This window comes from Vanellus vanellus, assembly GCF_965231255.1.
Source record: "Vanellus vanellus genome assembly, chromosome: 1".
Lineage (NCBI taxonomy): Eukaryota > Metazoa > Chordata > Aves > Charadriiformes > Charadriidae > Vanellus > Vanellus vanellus.
The window spans coordinates 73,791,530-73,809,575 of NC_138905.1; the positions used below are offsets into that span (position 1 = coordinate 73,791,530).

The following is an 18,046-nucleotide window of genomic DNA, read 5'->3' on the forward strand; positions in this document are numbered from 1 at the left end:
ATGATGACTCCACCAAGGAATGCACCAATGCCAGCTGAACCTGAGCCAAATGTTCACACAATGAAGAAAAAGAAGATGAGAGTTACCAGAGAATCCCTACTGTAGGGGACAGAGGCCCTCATTGACTTGGAGACATCTACAGGTTTGTTCTTACTAGGTTCCCGGATTCCAGATGTTGCTCAGTGGCTCTTGTGATTCAGAATTTTAAACTCAACACAGAAGTGAGGAAGACATAGTAGAACCACTACCCTGGATCTGAGGACAGCAGATTCCAGGCTGTTCAGGGATGTGCTTCTCAGGATCCCAGGGAGATTGCCCTGGAAGGCAAAGGGGCTCAGGCAAGCCGCTTATTTCCAAAACACAACCTCCTCAAAGCACAAATAATCTATTCCTCTGTGCAGAAGGTCGAGTAATGGAGGCAGAAGGCTAGCATGAGGGAACAGAGAACTCTTCAGGTAGCTCAAAAACAAAAAAGAGGCAGAAGGTACAAGATATCCAGAAGAAATAGAGACATTACCTGAGCACACAGGGAGGGAGTTAGAAAAGTCAGTGCTCAGCTGGAGGTGGGACTAGGAAAGGATGTGAAAGAAGCTCTTTCTTCAGAAAGAGCTTTTGTAAGTACCTAAGCAGCAAAAGGAAGGGCAAGGAAAGTATGGTCCCACTGCATAGAGGTGTAGAGGAGCTAGCGACACAGGACATGGAAGACTGATGCACTCGCGTTTTTTGCCTCATTTTCACTGGTAAGTTTTGCCTTCAGATCTCTCAGGTCGCTGAGCCTACTAACAGTCGGTGGAAGTAAAGCAGTGGGGGAAGGTGGAGTTACAGATCACTGGCCATACACAAATGCACAGGACTGGATGGGCTGCACTGAGGGGTGCTGCGGAAGCTAGCTGAGGTCAATACAAGACTGTCACTTCTGAAAGGACTTGGGAGACTAGGGGAGGTTCCTGACGACTGGGAAAAGGCAAATATCTCACCCATCTGCAAAAAGAAGGGTCTAAGGAGTTATATGCCAGTTGGCTTCATCGCAGCCCCTAGAAAAAATTAAGGAGCAAATACTCCCAGAAGATATTTTCAGACACATGAAGGTGATTTGGAACAGCCAGCTAGATCTACCAGAAGCAAAGCATACCTGATCAACCACACCGACTGAGATAACTGCCTATGTGAATAAGGGGGTAGCAATGGATGTTGTGTACCTTGACTTTAGCAAGGCTTTTGACCTGATCGCCTATAATTTCCTTACAGCTAAAAATATCAGTGAGATATCAACTGGATAAATGTACAACAAGGTAGGTCAAAAGTTGTCTGGGCCACCTGGTTCAAAGATCGGGATCTGTGGTACAAAGTCCAACTGGTGGCCATTTATTAGTGGCAACACTTACAAATCGATACTGGGGCCAATACAATTTAGGGTCTTTGACAACAATCTGGATACAGGGATGGAATGTGCTCCATACAGCCTGCAGACAATACCAAGGTTAGGAGAGCTGTTGATGCACTGGAGAGCAGGGCTGCTATTCAGAGGGACCTAGACAGGGTGGACACATGGGCTGACAGGGACCTCCAAGTTAAAGGCAAAAGCAAACTCCTGCACTTGAGATAGAGTTATGCCATGCAACAGTACAGGCTTGGGTCAGACTGGTTAGCATTGGCAGCGTGCCCCTGCAGCAAAGATGACAACTGCATAGTAGACTATATTAATAGGAATGTAACCAGCACTCGGGGGGAAACGACCCTTTCTGGATATTCAGCACTTGTGAGATTACAACTAGGGTGCTGGCTTAAGGTTTGCACTTGCCAGTAAGGGAAACACTGATACATTGGATTGAGTCTAGCAGAGGGCTACCAAGCTGCCTAGATGCTCAGAGAGGAGAAGCAGGGGCTTAGAAAGGAGAAACAGCGAACTGGATTTCTTCCAGATTAAAAAAGATGAAAGCCAAGGGGGAGGCGGAGTGATTGTTGTAATCTTGCTGTTGTCTTCAACTACCTAATAGAAGAGCAACAATGGGGCGACTCTTCTCAGAAGAGCACAGTGGTAGGACAACAGGCAACAGACAAGTTACAACACAGGAGATAACAATTAACTCTAAGAAATATCCTTTTTTTTTTTTTTTTGGTCATGAAGGTGGTCAAACACTGGAGGGTTGTGGAATCTCCGTCCTTCAGGACGGTCAAAAAACTTAAGTGGACACAGCCCTAAGCATCCTGTTTCAACTGGACCTGCTTTGAGCAGGAGGTTGGACTAGATGATCTTTGAAGTCCCTTCCAGCCTGCGCGATCCTGCAATAGTGTTACTGTACACTACACTCCCAAAAGAGTAAAAAAGGCAACACAGTAATTATTTCTATTTTGTAGTCATTGCTATATCATAAGATATGCACCAGTTATTTTTATACGAAGTACTTTTCCCTTGACTAGTAGACTTTTTCTAGATTTGAGGGTTTTAAAAGTACTTGTTTCCCTGTTGTTTTTTTTTTATTATTAAAAAAATGCACAAAAATACCATTACAAAAACACAAACTGAACTTACACACTGCATTGTCCACGGAGAAGCAAACATGATTGGATCCTAAATGTAGTCTGTGAAACTCAGTCAAGAACTACTGGTTGGTCATCTCCACCTGTCTGAAGCTTAAGCTTCTTTGCTTTTAAGTTAGAACCACAGTTAGGCCGTTTATGTTCCTGTGACTTCTTCACCACTGAATCTTGGACAGTCTTTGAAACAGTCTGAGCATTTTGTCTGCTTCCTTTTGAATTCGAAGATTGAGATGGTTTTTCCTGTAAGTTATAAACAATTCTATTAAAATTCTAACATTGTTTTCCTTCTTCTTCAGTGTTCCCACATAACAGAGAAGATAATGAGATCTATTTTAAATCCTGCTGATTGCCTTACTATGAAAAATATATTGAGCAGATACCAAACTATTAAAATAAACTATAATGGAAAAGGTATCTACATAACAAGTCAATACAGATATAAATACCTTGTAAACACTTTTCTTGTTTGTCATCCCTTGTATAGTGATGACATGTGCCTCATTTTTCAGCAGACTTGCTTTTGGTCCTATCTTCAGGTAAGATATTGTAGCAAATGCCGTGAAGCTGAAGTCTTCCCTGCATAAATTAAATTGATGTTTTAATAAGAGAAGGCTGGAGACAAAGACAGGCTAGACCATGCAGGGGGAAAATGGGACACGTTAACCCTTCTGATGGATGTTCCAAATAGCAGGTTGATTCTGCTTTATCTATTCAAGTGTACAGTCACTTAATTTAGAGTGAGCCTGGCCAACACTTAGCATAGTTCAGTTTGTGAATCTTCATACACACGCACACATATATATACCAATCTGGCAGAATACGTGGAGGAAATTGAGGAAAAAAGACATAAGTCACCTGCTCACCCTCTTAAGAGTGTGAAAAGTCAGCTGTACAAACAGAAAAATTTAAGACAAAAATAAAGGGATTAAATATTCCATTTGTACGCGTTCTTGGAACTTCTAAACCTATATGAAAAGACAAACTACATAACACACAGCCAGGTTACAAGAGAAGCACTGTTGTTATTTTCACTACACTTTCTTAAAATTTCTAAGTACCACTTTCCACATTAGCCAGTCTGTCCTGACTTCATCTGGGGAACCGCGTTTGCTTTGTTAACCATGGAATGTAAAAGGACTCTGTATAAACAAGCAGATTTTCTACAAAATGAAGCCTGATGCAGATTTAAAGGTTCAACCTGAATACAGAAGACCCCAGCTTTTTAAAATTGCAAGAGATGCAGCATTTCAAATGTTTCTTCAACTTCCGTTTTAGCATTTTGAAGTAGAAATATAGTAATCTTTTGAGTTTTTTCTTAAATATATTAAATGCATCTGAAATAAAGGCTAAAAATAAGACTACAGAATGTATCCATTAATACTATACACAAGAGACACGAGAGTAAAGGAAAATGACTACTAGATGTTAAAAAAAAATAAAAATAAAAGAAGCAGTTATCCTACGTACTTCAGATACTGCTGCAGTAGTAAATGGGCAATAATTCTCTCCAGTTCTTCTCGAGGGTGCTTTGGTGGAGTAACTTCAGCCACCCTGAATTTTGATACACCTTTCCCAGACCACGCATCGATTAATTTCAGTGGGGTGAGTTTCTCACTCATGTTTTCAGCTTGCTCGAGTATCTTTATTAGATCCCTGCAGTATCCTGTTATATCCATTTTCTCACATGCTACAAACAGAAGTGAAGTAGCATTTAAATAGCAAGTTATTTACAGTTATTTAGATAGTATCCATATATACATTAGGTGTATACATATATACATTTTTATATATTTATAGATATATATGTAGATAATAGCAATGTTTTTTGTTTGTTTTTAAACTATAACTTAAAAAATAAAGCTGTACCTTTCCCTCCATTAAATTAGGATATATTTGTATACAAACTTATGTTTATCTTTCCACTGCATTAATAAAACTCCAAACCTGCAAACATTTTTATATGTATTTAGTGTTACAAACCACACACGAATTATTTCAAATAAACATTTACAAAGCATAAAATTTGTAAGGTAGCTACTACTTTATCCTGCAGCTAGATTCCTTTTCCTCACCCATAATATTTATTATGGAAAGATTACAGAGCAAAGAGGAATTGAAGAATATAAGCAAGACATTTCTTTTCTCAAGACACTTACGGACAAAATGAAACAAAAAATATATTAATTTCATTATACAAATTAGCTTCATCATGAATAATTATTCTGAGCGCTAACACATCCATGTAGCACATAATGATCGTGTTTCTACTGCATGACCAGACCATGGCATAGACTTACACCAACTGCCTCCTCCAATACTAAGAATTAAGTACTGAGAAACTAGTACTACTGCTAGGTTTCCTCAGACCTTGCTTGTGTATCAAAAGGCCCCGGGGGTAAATCAGCAGTAAACAGGATATATTTCAACTATATTTCATCATATGGCTCCTGTAAGTCTTGGGTGCAAGCCAGCTCCATACTCTTCTCAACCTCTGATCCCAGTATAAATTTCAACTAAGCCCCATTTCCAACTAGAATATAACAAGACGTTGTTACTTGCATGATTTTGTAGAACAGTTTTATCATACTGATATAACTAACTATGTAACAACAACAACAAAAAAGAAGATATATATCTTTGTTTTGTCTCCTTTACCCCCCCCAAAAATGTATTGGGAAATAAAGTCTAGTTATGAGAACAGTTTTGAATACAGAGCTGCTCCTAAGTTTTTCAAACGCTGATCGCTACATTATCCAAACTCTTTGCAACAGATATGAGGTATGAGGAGATGGTATTTTGCACATGTTACAATTCACTTGGTCCTCAAAGAAATTTAAGGTGGTTTTGCGTGTCCAGTTAGATGTCCAAGCCCAACTTTTTCTCATCACTCTTTTCAGAGCTTTCTAGCTTTATATGGGATTTCCCATGTCTAAACCAGAGTTCTCACTTAGTAAGTACAACAACAGATACTTTGTGCATCTTCAGAGACTTACGGCTTTCTGGATGGGTACCAAAATGACAGTTAAAGCATCCAATGATCACCCATGAAAGTGTAGTTTAAGCTAGCTATCCAACACTGCCCAAGATGTTTGTGGGGAAAGCAGCAAAAAAACCCTATGTCCCAGAACTGTGTTCTACTGAAACCATCCATGCAGCAGGTCCTGTTTCAGCTCATTTCCCAAGTTCCCTCTAAGTCTAGCCTATATGCCTCCCCTCTTACCATCCCAACTTGCTTCCAAAGGCAGAGCACACACAACAGATATTGTGCTGTTAGGGCTAACACGCAGCAAAATCCTGAATTAGTGTGCTCAGTTGTTCTGCACAACTGTCATGCACAGTCCTGACACAGGCAGGTCTCATGAGTATGCGATACTAAAATCCTCAGAGATTTTACCAGGCAAGTTGTAAAAGGACGTGTGCAAACTGTGCCTTCTGCGTGAACAGTTCGGCATGTAGAGAGCAAGAGGCTCCTTCTCAAATTAAAGCTTTCATACCCTCAAAAAAATCCTGAAGCAAAACCCAACACATACCAGAATCTTTTTAAAACAGGTAAGCCAATCTCCCCCTTGCCCCAGAGCTTACATGGCTGAGCCTGAAAGATACCTAAGTGTCTGGCCTCAGGCAAAAAGCCATGCCAGGAAGCATTCTGCTAAACACTCTGAATTTGGCAGCACTAAGCCACCAAAACCTGATATTTATAACAAAAGAACCTTGGAAACAAGCAGTATTATGAGCACACTTTGCAGGAGTTGCTCAGTTTGTCTAAACTAGGTATCTCTTGAAGCTGACCTTCTCCATATTCTCTGTCCTTGCTTCTAAAAAACAATTTACTTACAGTTCTCTCTACAGCAGTTATCACACATTCTGTTGCAGTTTGCAGAATCCCATACTTCATCAAAATGATGGGCTATGAGGACCCGGCGACACCTGAAAGAACAGACAGCAAAGAGGGACTATAGAACATAAACGCATACACCCGTGTCATAAATCATGAAAGCAGCAAGAAGATGATCCTCTGGATCAGCTCCTGTCTCAAAACAAGCATGAAGAATTATCTCAGAAAAAACGAGCACACAAACACTGCAACACAGTATTCCCTGTCAGTTACGCTAATAGGAGTAACTAGTAGCTTTCAGCAATACTGAACACTGCTATAGCAACAGTTTGGTTAAAGCAAAGTAAGTATAATCTTAAGATTTTTCATTCTGTTGGATTGTAGAATCCAAACTAATTCTTAGACTGTGGCCAACAAAGGCTATACTGAAGGCACAAGTTGTCCATGACATAGACACAAGTGTTTTCCATACAGCTCAGTACAGTGGATGAAGCATTAAGCACATGCAGATTCCTGTATGGCCATGAAACACTGGTATCTCAGAGTAAAAGCCACAGCATTGCAGTATTTGCTCTGAATGGGATTTGAAATCCAAACTCTGTTGACAGATATTTTATCTCAACATAACGGCTTCCAGAACTTTATCCTGAAGCTGGCAAGCAACACACCAACATTCAGTTGTGTGCAAAAGAACACATACTGAGCAGCCAAACCACAAACTCCAAACTTAAGACTGTTACAATGACAGTGTTTCTATAGTGCAGTGGTTGGTTGTTTTTTTTTTTGTTCTGTTGTTGTTTTTGTAGGGTTTTTTGTTTGGCTTTAAAAAACAAAACAAAACAAAAACCACCCTTTAAAAAGCCCAACAAAATTAGCCTAACTATTTAAAAACAAAGCAGCCAACCCACCACAGTAACTTACTTGTTCATATTCTGGCAGTAAGACACCATATCATACAGCTTCTCTTGCCCTACATTTTCCATCACTACCATTGAGCTGATTCTGAATATATCTCCAAAGCCATAATATAAAATGCAGTCAGCTTTTTGGTCATCTCTACCTGCAACACATTAAAATAAACAAAAAATTTAGCCTTGACACTTTAGAAGAGATTTACTTTAAGCACGCATTTTCTGGTACAAATTCCACTTTTATCTGCATAGCCTTCTGCAGCCCCTATATTGAGAGTGCATGACTGTAGCAGAATACCAAGCATAACGTATTAGCCAATAGAATATCGTATGATATAGACTAGAAACAAAATAGATTTAGAACAGCTTTCTACAACTACAGAATCAAGCAAACTGAAAATATTACACAATGAAGATTTTGACTCCCTAACAACTGAAAAAATATTAACATCATACAGAAAGTCAATGAAACCCCCTTTTTTTTTCCAGCCTAACACCTCTTGGAAAATGCTAGCCAAATACATCTTGAAGCCTAATTCTTACTTGTTTAAAAGACATTGTGAGCTTCAAATACCTTATTAGGTATTAACGGCAATAAATAAATAGAGAATTAGGTATGATTTAACAAAATATTCCATTTAAAACCAACTCTGTCTTCTACAGCTGAACTTTGATCATCTTTCCAATGATGTGCTGATGAGTGCCCTCCTGCTGTTTACAAGATCCAGAGAGCAGAAAAGGTCTAAAAAACCTAAGCTTTTAAAAAGTTTAACTTATAACAGAAAGGAACTACTTCACTTATATGGGCAGTCAAGGGAAAAAAGAAAGCTTTCATAAGCTAAGTAGTATGTTTAGGCAAATGAGTAGCAGTGTTTAATTAATCCCCCACCCAGAAGAATCTCATTTAAATCAAGTTATGAAAAAGAAACACACAAAAGCTTGCTCTAATCACCTCATGTTGATAAACATTGTGAAACAACTATTTCAGTGCCTATATGGTCCTTGTCTCTCTAGCCCATCTAGCAGATGCAAACTCCCACAAACTTTGATGACTGTTGTATTTCTTAGGTCAGCATGAAGGCCAATTTCTATCATACAGGCACAGTTAAAATCTCAACCAATTCCCCCTCAGGGTCCTTAAAAAGCTTTCCTCCCCATCATAGATTCAAATCTGTCTTTGAAAAAGTAATAATGCACAAGATCAAAAAAACCCAAAGGAAAACAAAACACCACAAAAACTTTTTTTAGCCATAACAGCCATTTAGTGCTGTTATACATTGATCAATCCTTAAAATTTCCTGCTCCAGACTCCCCATCCTACTTGTATTCTGTGGCCACTGAAATTCAGAGAGATTAGATACCACCTAGTCAAAATCTGAGCAAATCATGCATCCCAGCTGCTATTCAAAGGAAGAAAAAAATCCTTTCTGTAACATACATAAAACCAATGTCTTGTTATGAAATTTCTCTGGTAAGGCACAGATGTCACAAAAATCAAGTAATTAAAAAAAATGCTGAGTAAAGGGCTAGGTACCCAGTCATTCTTTGCTACACTGCAGTAGAGAGTCCTGAAATCATTAATGTAATTCAGATTTCCTTTAAAGCCTCTTTACAGAAGCAGAGTGGCATTATACACTTTAGAACATGTTTCAAAGACAAGACGCTTAGCACAAATGGCTGAAATCAAAGTACAATATTATTGGTTTAACAGATGCAAAAGCCATTACTTTGCAAAAGCCATTTCCTATAATACCTGCACGTCCACTCTCTTGGTAGTAGTTCTCCATGGATTTGCTCATAGAATGATGAATTACAAACCTCACATCAGGTTTATCAATTCCCATGCCAAAAGCAACAGTTGCCACTACAACCTGAAATAAGATTAAGAAACCATCAAGGTAACAAAACACAATTTGTTTCAATGAGACATAAGTCTATGAAAAATATCTTTACCTGGATTTGATTTGCTGCCCACCCTTTATGAACTTTGGTCTTATATTTAGCATCCATGTTTGCATGGTAAGTCCCTGCCTTAATTCCTAGTTTCTGCAAACTCACAGTAACTTGCTCAGAATCCTTCTGAGAAAAACAGTAAACGATTCCTGCACAAAAGTGAAAGATGTCTTATTGTAACATCTTAAAAACACCCAAACAATCCCCAATACTTAACAACAATTTTGAAAGTTTTATTAACTTAAAAATGAACAAATAAACCAAGTAAACAATATCTGTGCCTATTCAGTCTGCAGTATCGGTAGCCACGAATGCAACTTCAAGTATCAGTTTTGACTTGGAAGCTAAAGAGAAAATAGAGGTGCCAATCCACATAATCATGGAAATATTCTATTAATGTTCAAGGAAGACAATGGTTATTAATGCTCATGTAAAGGGGTGCTATTCCTTATGACATCTCACCTGAGGTTTCAGATAAATCTGCTTTTTGTCATAGTCAGTCTGTGCTAAGTCAAAGATTACACACAGACCCATGCAATTTATGATCATTTTAGCAGTTTGTACTCAGGGAGCTGCTCATCACAGCCACAGAGTTCCACAGCAGAGGTGGGGACAGACTACTGCTCTGGAAAATTGGGTTCTGTTCCCTTTGTAATATGGCCCTCCTTTTTATTTGTAGTATGTAATTTATGGACTACACAAAGTCCAACTTTCACAGTTCCGCATTCATCACAAAAGTGCAATTCACCCCACCACACACCCATTCTGGGCATTGAATAATAAATGAATCTCATAATCAAATATGAAAAAGTAGTGTTAAAGACAGTAAGTATCCTGACACATAGATACTAAATGGAATACGCATGATTTAAAAACATAACGTTTTCTAAGCCTTGTTTTTGCAATCTTAAAAATTGCTATTATGCTTATCTATGTAAGCATTGTTCTATATACATCACGGCATTGTATTTCAATACTTTAGAATACATAAGTAAACTGTAAAGAAATTTAAACACTCATGACTGAAAAGAGTAATTATTCAAGCTATGGATCTCATTAAATTTAATTTCCTTTAATGCTGGATGTTTAATGTATGGTGAAAGCAGAATTTCTCTATATGTTTCAGGAGCACTTGAAAACATCCCTACATCCCTGTAATGCTGACGATTATAAAAAATAACTTTTTTTTTTTTTTACACTTTTTTACACTTTTTACCTGAAAGTCCTTTGTATCTGCCATTAATGATCTTAACTATGTCCTCAATGAAATCTTCATTATTTGAAGGCTTATGTCGAACCTCGAAAATATAATCAAGACATGCCAGAGTTCAAGTGGGCACACAATCTGTCAAACAATCTTATTATTCTACTTCTTCCAGTACAATAAACACTATTCTGCCATTTAACCAAAATTACTAGATTCTCTTTATGTAGTCAGATGGTATCTCAGAAGTCCATAGAAAAAAAGTGCACAAGTTTTCCCATGAAGAATATAAAAGAAATTGTGATCAAACTGAAAATTCTGTACAACACAATAATTCACAACTTTGTGCAATCATATGGCTTTTTTACCAACAATTTGGAAGTAGTCTGAGCCTGTTACCTACCTCTCCCCTGTAAACAGTCCTACCTAGTAAGCCATGCTCACAAAGACAGAGCAGCCCGAGCTCCTCTGCAGATGACAGCAAGTTCAGCAAGATGAATTCATGAAAGAACACCATCAGCCAGTTGAAAAGCTATTTATTATTAAAATGTGTAATTGAAAAACTATTCTAAAATTCATCAACTTACAGAAGATACTATGACTGCAATGCAGTCAAACAAACAGGTAATAAGACATACCTCATAGTAAAGATTGGGCCGGTTGAAAGATGCAGTAAAGGTAATGCACTTCTGAACATGCAAAATTTTCTGAGCATCCTTTAAAACGTGATTTGTAGCAGTTGCTGTCAATCCAATCAAGGGAGCATTGGGAAACTGTCTTTTCAAGATACCGAGAGACTTGTAGTCTAAACAAGAAAACAAAAAGGGGAAAGTAAAAGATTTCTTATACTACAGATCCAAAGCTAAAAAAGGTATTAATGTAGATAGCATTCAATGGGGTAATACTGCAATAAATGTTATTACTGATCAATTTACTACAGAAATAATTGATACATCCAAATGAGGTAATAAAAAGGTTGCATTTATCAAAAATAGATGCTTTCTCTTCTAATTGAATTTTATAAAAGCAACCACAATTCAGAAGGCAAAACATATTGAAATAGAAGTTCTTAAAAAGTTAGAAAAAATATAAGTGGCATCTCATTAATCAACATTCAGGTTATTTTGTTTATACACACAGCTTTTTGGTAACCACAGCTTTGCTAATAAACAAGCAATGTGGAATTTGGATACATAGACAAGACTGTACTAAGGAAAGATTCTAAAGGCTCAGTGCTGACAATTACTTACTGCCTTAGAACAGAAATGCAGCCAGATGCACGTATCAGAATTCCGCGTTGCCTGCTTAACTGGCATGGCTCTTTGCTCAGAGACCACTTTAACAAAACTGCAAAGTCTGACTTTACTGTTACTACTGCTTCAAATCAGGTGTTCTTTCAAAGGCAAAACAACAGTAACCAGTAAGTAACAGTAATCTACAACTAACAAGATAGGAACAAACTGAAGCATACTTTCTTTCCCTGCAAGTCAAGGGCATTTGTTTCAACTTGTTTTAGAAATGATTAAAATACATCTCATGAATTTACAAAATGCTCTACCTCTGTCACCAGAGTGTTAGGGAGAGGTGTACAGAATGACACTTTTTCATGTCGTGGTAAATTAAAGATGACTGTAAAGTTAACCGATTTAGGAGTTTTTCAGAATACTGACAGCAAAATCTACATTGAAATCACCTCCATTTGCATAAACTTAGCTCCTGGACAAGGATATAGTAATTTTTGAATTAAATTTAAAGCCCTTGAGCTAACACAGGTACTTGCCATACACTAAGTATTTACTTAACACATGAAGGCAGCACCAGGCTTTATTTCAGGCCTAACTCCTTATTTATTGATGCCTGAATAACACTGCAAACCGGATTTCTAATGAGCATACCAGGCCTGAAGTCATGGCCCCATTGACTGCAGCAGTGGACCTCATCTACGGCAATGCGAGCAAGACACCCTGCTTGATAAGCTTTCTCTAGCTTTGACATGAACATTTTGCTTTTTGCAATCTTCTCCGGGGTCACATAAATGAGCTTCAGTTGCGAATTTCTGTCTAGCATTTCGGTATGAACCCACTTCACATGTTCCTGTTCAAAACAAAAGAAGAAATTGGGGGCTAACATACTAGGACAACACACTGAAGTTGCTTAGTACAAAGATTCTTAAGAGGTAATTAACAATTCGTAAGGTAATTAACAGAGACTGACAAACTGTTACATAGTATTTACTACAACAACTATAAGTCTTTTCAGAAGATCTTTATATATCAAACGTTAATTTTAATACTTGGAAAATCTGTCACAGAACATTAAAAAAGCAAACTATTGAATATTTGTCGTAGCTTCATCATGTAGTATCAGTATTTTCCCGAAAAACTATAATGTACCAAACAGGCCTATGGTATAACAAGTGTAAAATAATCTCTTACACACAACTGTAATCTTTATCACTGAGTTTTCAATGCACTCTACCTCAAAGCAGGCTCCAAGTTTGGCACATTGCATCAAGCCACTAACCTATCAAATCCAGTGCCACGTGCAAGTTAATGACCATGGCCTCCTGGCAGTCAGGAATATATATTTCACTGTAAAAAGCTATTGACTAATAACAGACTGGGAAATAAGTTGCTTCTTGGCCTCTGGATCAAACATCTTACCATCCTAAAGTAAGATAAATATATGTAAAAGCCTGTAGTATTTAACATGTTACTAGTGGACAAAAATCACCCACTCCAATCTTCTTTGTCTAGAAACACACATCAGCCAAAGGTACTTCACATCCTCTAAACAGTCCCATGAAATCTATTTATTCCATGAAAGGTGTTGGCTTACATGCGTGTTTGTCATTAGAACAGGAACACAAGATACTTGTGTTATCCATATCACGGCATGTAGTTGGCAAGATACTGTTGACAGAAAGCATTAGCTGATAAAAATGCCATTCATTCAGTATTCATAAATAACAGACAGAGGCAAGATGCTGGCACATACACCACAAAAGCCATGAAGACTTGGGAATTAAACATACCTTACTGCTTGAGGCATTTAATAAAGTTGCAGAAATACCAAGCTGTTCCAAAACCATGAGCTGATCTTCCATAAGTGATATCAAAGGACATATCACGAGTGTGAAACCTGTAACAATCAATCATTGTGCAAACTGAACAGTTCAGATGTCACAAATACCTCCTCGAATACTTTTTATTAATGTATAGGCCCTGTTCTGAAAGAACTGTCAAACGTGAGCTTAAGCTTCACACACAGTATCAAATTACCCTCCTAGGACAGCTGATAAGTGAGTGCTAGGTCACGCAGGGATACTTCCGACCAACTGACTGTGACATGCACCTTCTCTTAGAATCTAGACTGCAGACAACGGAGCTGCAACAAGCAGAGTATAAGAACTAATATATAAAACAAATAAAGTTGGATTCACATCTGTGTTGTGAGGTGCTAATTTACCACACAATTAAGCAATCCTAGGTATTGGTATATTTGGTCTTTGTAAATAAGTAAACTTCCATGCAATTGGATGGGCTATTTAAAAAAAAAAAAAAAAAAAAAGCTTAGAAACTAGGACTGGCTACTTGTGTTTAAAAAGTTAATGCAGAAAGTCTCCCGGCAAATAATCTGAAGTTAAAATCTTAGAGTGGAACAGACAAACAACAGATCTCCATACTTCAATAATTCACAGTCTCTATACTAAAGTAAAAGAAAGAAAAAAAAAATAGTGACAAACTTTTAAAAAGAAAATTTCAGTGTTTAATAATATAACATATTGAGAGGAACCTAGATAAACTATTTAAATCTAAATCACATCTAAAAGGCACATTGATTTTGATGTTGCTATTGCTCCTTCAGAGAAAAGAAAGTAAGAGAGCAAAGCAAATATTTCTAGTAAACCTTTCTCTCATATGTTTGTTCTTTTTTCCCCATACTGTAATATCAGATGCCAATATAATCTTAATTCTCGAAACAACTATAAAAGGGAGAAAATAAATCCAGTTGTTTACATATGATCTTCTCTTCCCTTACATACCATCAGAACAGACAGCTGGTAACTGATAGCAAAGGCTCTTCCCACCACCTGTAGGCATGACAAGAAATATATCCTTTCCCGCCATTGCAGCATTTACTGTTTCAAGTTGCAAAGATCTAAACTTCTGGAGTTTAAACTTGCTCTGCAGTGCATTTTTTATCTTCTCATACCATGGAAAATCTGTTAAAGGAAAAAAAACAAACATGTTTCATAACCAAATTTGTTCAAATATAAGAAGGAAGGGCAATTTACATATACAATAACTAAATCTAGAAGCAATACAATTTTAGATCTGGAAAAGTGTTTAAATATTCAAAAATGGGACACAAACCTGAGTCTGTATAAACTAACTTTTAGGGCGGACCTTTAAAAACCCCACAATCCAACTCTAGACTAAAGGCTCTCATTGCGCATAAATGTGAACTAATGCTAAAACCTCAAAAGCAGATGAAGAACGTCAAAGTGCTAATGATCAAGTTAACTGATCAGTCCAAAATTAAATGGAAATGAGAAGCCCATCCTGAAAATAAATAAAACCAGACAATGAGCCGTACAACAGTCTCACTACTAAGTTGCCCCAATGCTTCCCTCATACAAATGCAGTGATTACAAATAGTATAATGAAGGCAGGGCTACCATTTTTTCCATATATTCCAGAGATAATAAGCATTTATTAAAAAAAAAAAAGGGGGGGGGGGTGGGCTTAATCTTCACCAAAATAATCACCCCAATATGTTTATAATAGTTTTTTCTTTTCAATAAAGAGCTAAAGACTGCATCATTTAAAGAAATAATACTATAAAACCTCAAATTTCAGATGCATCAGGAAGCATATTAACCATTTTCATACGATTAAAATTAAAATGCAGGAAAAACTGTGGGAATTCCAGGCTACACCACATGCAATGCGATAATTAACATCAGGATTTGAGATGACATTGCTTCCTAACTGCTACAGAGAGCACAGCCAAGATAGAACGCTCTCTGAAACCACGGAAAGCCTACCACTGACTGCAGTGAGCTTTATATGGGACCAAATTTAGCTACTGCTCTTATTCAACACGTACACAGCATCTGATTGCAAAGATGTTAGTTTTCAAAGCACAGGAGGAGATAATTAGGCACAAAGCCACCCAAAACAAATCGATTTGTTCAAGAGCATCAATTTGCAATTCTAAAGTATCAGTATTCTTACACAGGCAGAACACTTTTCTCAAACGCAGATAAATATGAATTAGACTACAAAATTAATTTAATTACTTAAAAAAAGCCAAAAAAGAGAATACACACAATAGATACAGGCAGAAATTAACAACACATTTCCAAACCACAAATGAATTAAAAGAGGAGGGGGGGAAAAAAGGTAATAAAAAGATCTTAACTGAATTTGGCTAGGCACAACATGGTCGAGACCCACGAGCTATCCAGGACTTGAGTTAATGTTTAACTTGAAAGACAAGACTTCCAAAAGAACAGCAGCCCTCACACCACCATGGGGTAGTTGCCACTTGGGCTAACTCCATCATGCTAATGTATTCTACGTTACTTTTGGCAGTCAGCATCCATCTAATTTGCATTAATTTGGTAAACAGTGAGGCTACATAACAGTTAATTTAGTAAGACAGTGAGGTAGACACAATCAATGTCCTACCCACTCAAGCAAAAAGAAACACAAAGACAGCAAGAAGTAACTTTGAGACTGCAAGACTGTTATTATCAAATCCTGAAAAGATCCAGAGTAATTATTTTCAGAACATAAATAAACAGGGAATATACGTATTGAAATATAGGCAGGCTTACTTTGGGATTCTTGTAGCAAATCAAATCAAGTTGTGACGTTGCAACATGCAAAGAATAAAAGTAGTTATAACAGGCCATTCTTGTGATAATTCCGCCCAGAAGATCTCAGATTAGTATTTAGGAATGTCCAGAGAGTTAGGAACAAAAATTAAATAGGACAATATCATTATCCAAATAAAACTGCATGAACACATTTTCCCCTACTGAATTAGTTTACTTCTATGTTAGAATATTGGAATTTGACTCTGCAAACCTTTTTTGTTCCATGCTTCAGGTGAGGTTTCAGTGTCTTTACTTCCACCTGCCTCCACGTCTCCTGAGGACTGCTTTATCAGGCTCTTTACCCTCTTCTTCTTTTCAATGAGTTCCTGCTGTTTATCCATAAGCTCCTGAATCTGCATCTCCACTGCTTGCAGCTCATTTTCAATTGAAACCAGTACTTCCTCTAGCACTGAAGGGAAAAGCAAGGTGAAGGCAGAATAGAGACTACAGTAACATGCTAATCCGAATTTTAAATTATATTTTGTTTAATTTGTTGATTGAGGACAATCAAAATTAAACACAAACAAAAAGCAACCTAGAGAAACAAACAGCCTGACAGGTCCACTGATAAGATTACAGCATCTGATATTGTATATGCCATGTAAAAATACCTAGCAAGGCTTAACAACGCATTTGTTATATTAATAGGTCATATATACACAGGTATAATGTAAGTTGTCATCGCTGATGAGAGACACACAACACTATCATTGCCTGCGTTGATTAATAGTGAAAAAAAAATATATATTACACTCTAGTTTCCCAAAAGCAGTGGCTCACCAGAGAGACACTTGAAATTATTTTCTTTTCTGCAGATACATCTTAAGCAGTGAAAAGCATATTGCATCTGCCCTGATATTATAGCTGCGTTACAATGAAGATGAGTACTCCAGCCAAGGAGTGAGCACAATATTAGAACGTTTTTAATAGAAAGTATTTACACATGAGAAGCAACATTAATCTCAGTAACTAAAGGATCTTCTGAAGGTGGAAATAGGGACATGAGCAAAAAGCTACATTTCATGCACCCAGATCTCCCTCCTATGCAGAACCAGAGGATCTGCTGAATGTCAAGGTTAGAACATAGAGGACAAAAGCTTTTGCAAACACAAGCCATTCTACAGATCTGAAGAATATGAAGTAAATTGTCCCCAAAATCTTGGGTTACATAAGTGAATCTTTGGCAGGAGTTTGCCTCTTTACATCTTAATATGTATCTGTGTGAATTACAGATTGCGTTCTAGAATCCAGTCCCCAGGGTTTGAAAGAATAATTAACACATACGGCAGCATGCCAGGCCCGTGTCACTATTTCAGAGCCAGGTCAGAAAAGCATAAGAAGAAATTGTCTTCCCCCCCTGCCCCGCAAAATAAGAGATTTTGGTCCAAGAATAGCAGCTATGATAATCTGCTTATGGAAGCAAAAAACTGTGATATGGAAAAAGATACCCTCATTACAAATGGCATAAAATGGGGACATTTGTCTTCCTAAATGCCCACTGCTACTCAGCAGGAAAGAGTTGAAACTATCCTAAAATATGAAGCATGTTTTCAAAATAGAGAAAAACGTAACTTCCTTGAGGAAAGTCCTTTTAGTTTTTATCTAAGAAACAAAAAGTTATCCAGTAAAAGAACTTTTTCTTCAAATCTAAAGTATAATAACATAGACCCAACGAACTGAAGTATAATAATATAGACCCATAAACTCTTTTCTGC

At 37.3% G+C, this 18,046-nt stretch overlaps 1 protein-coding gene across 1 annotated transcript; it reads right to left on the minus strand.

Annotated features, from left to right (window-relative positions):
- Positions 1-2,476: 2,476 nt before the first annotated feature.
- RECQL (RecQ like helicase) lies at positions 2,477-17,448 on the minus strand (the record flags this gene model as incomplete). The annotated part of the gene is given in 15 exon segments (XM_082481000.1): positions 2,477-2,781; positions 2,988-3,117; positions 4,009-4,228; positions 6,377-6,468; positions 7,298-7,436; positions 9,041-9,158; positions 9,241-9,389; positions 10,457-10,538; positions 11,083-11,249; positions 12,340-12,538; positions 13,479-13,585; positions 14,490-14,669; positions 16,543-16,740; positions 17,273-17,300; positions 17,302-17,448. Coding segments are annotated over 15 exon segments (2,145 nt in total). The 3' UTR covers positions 2,477-2,592.
- Between the last annotated feature and the right edge of the window lie 598 nt (positions 17,449-18,046).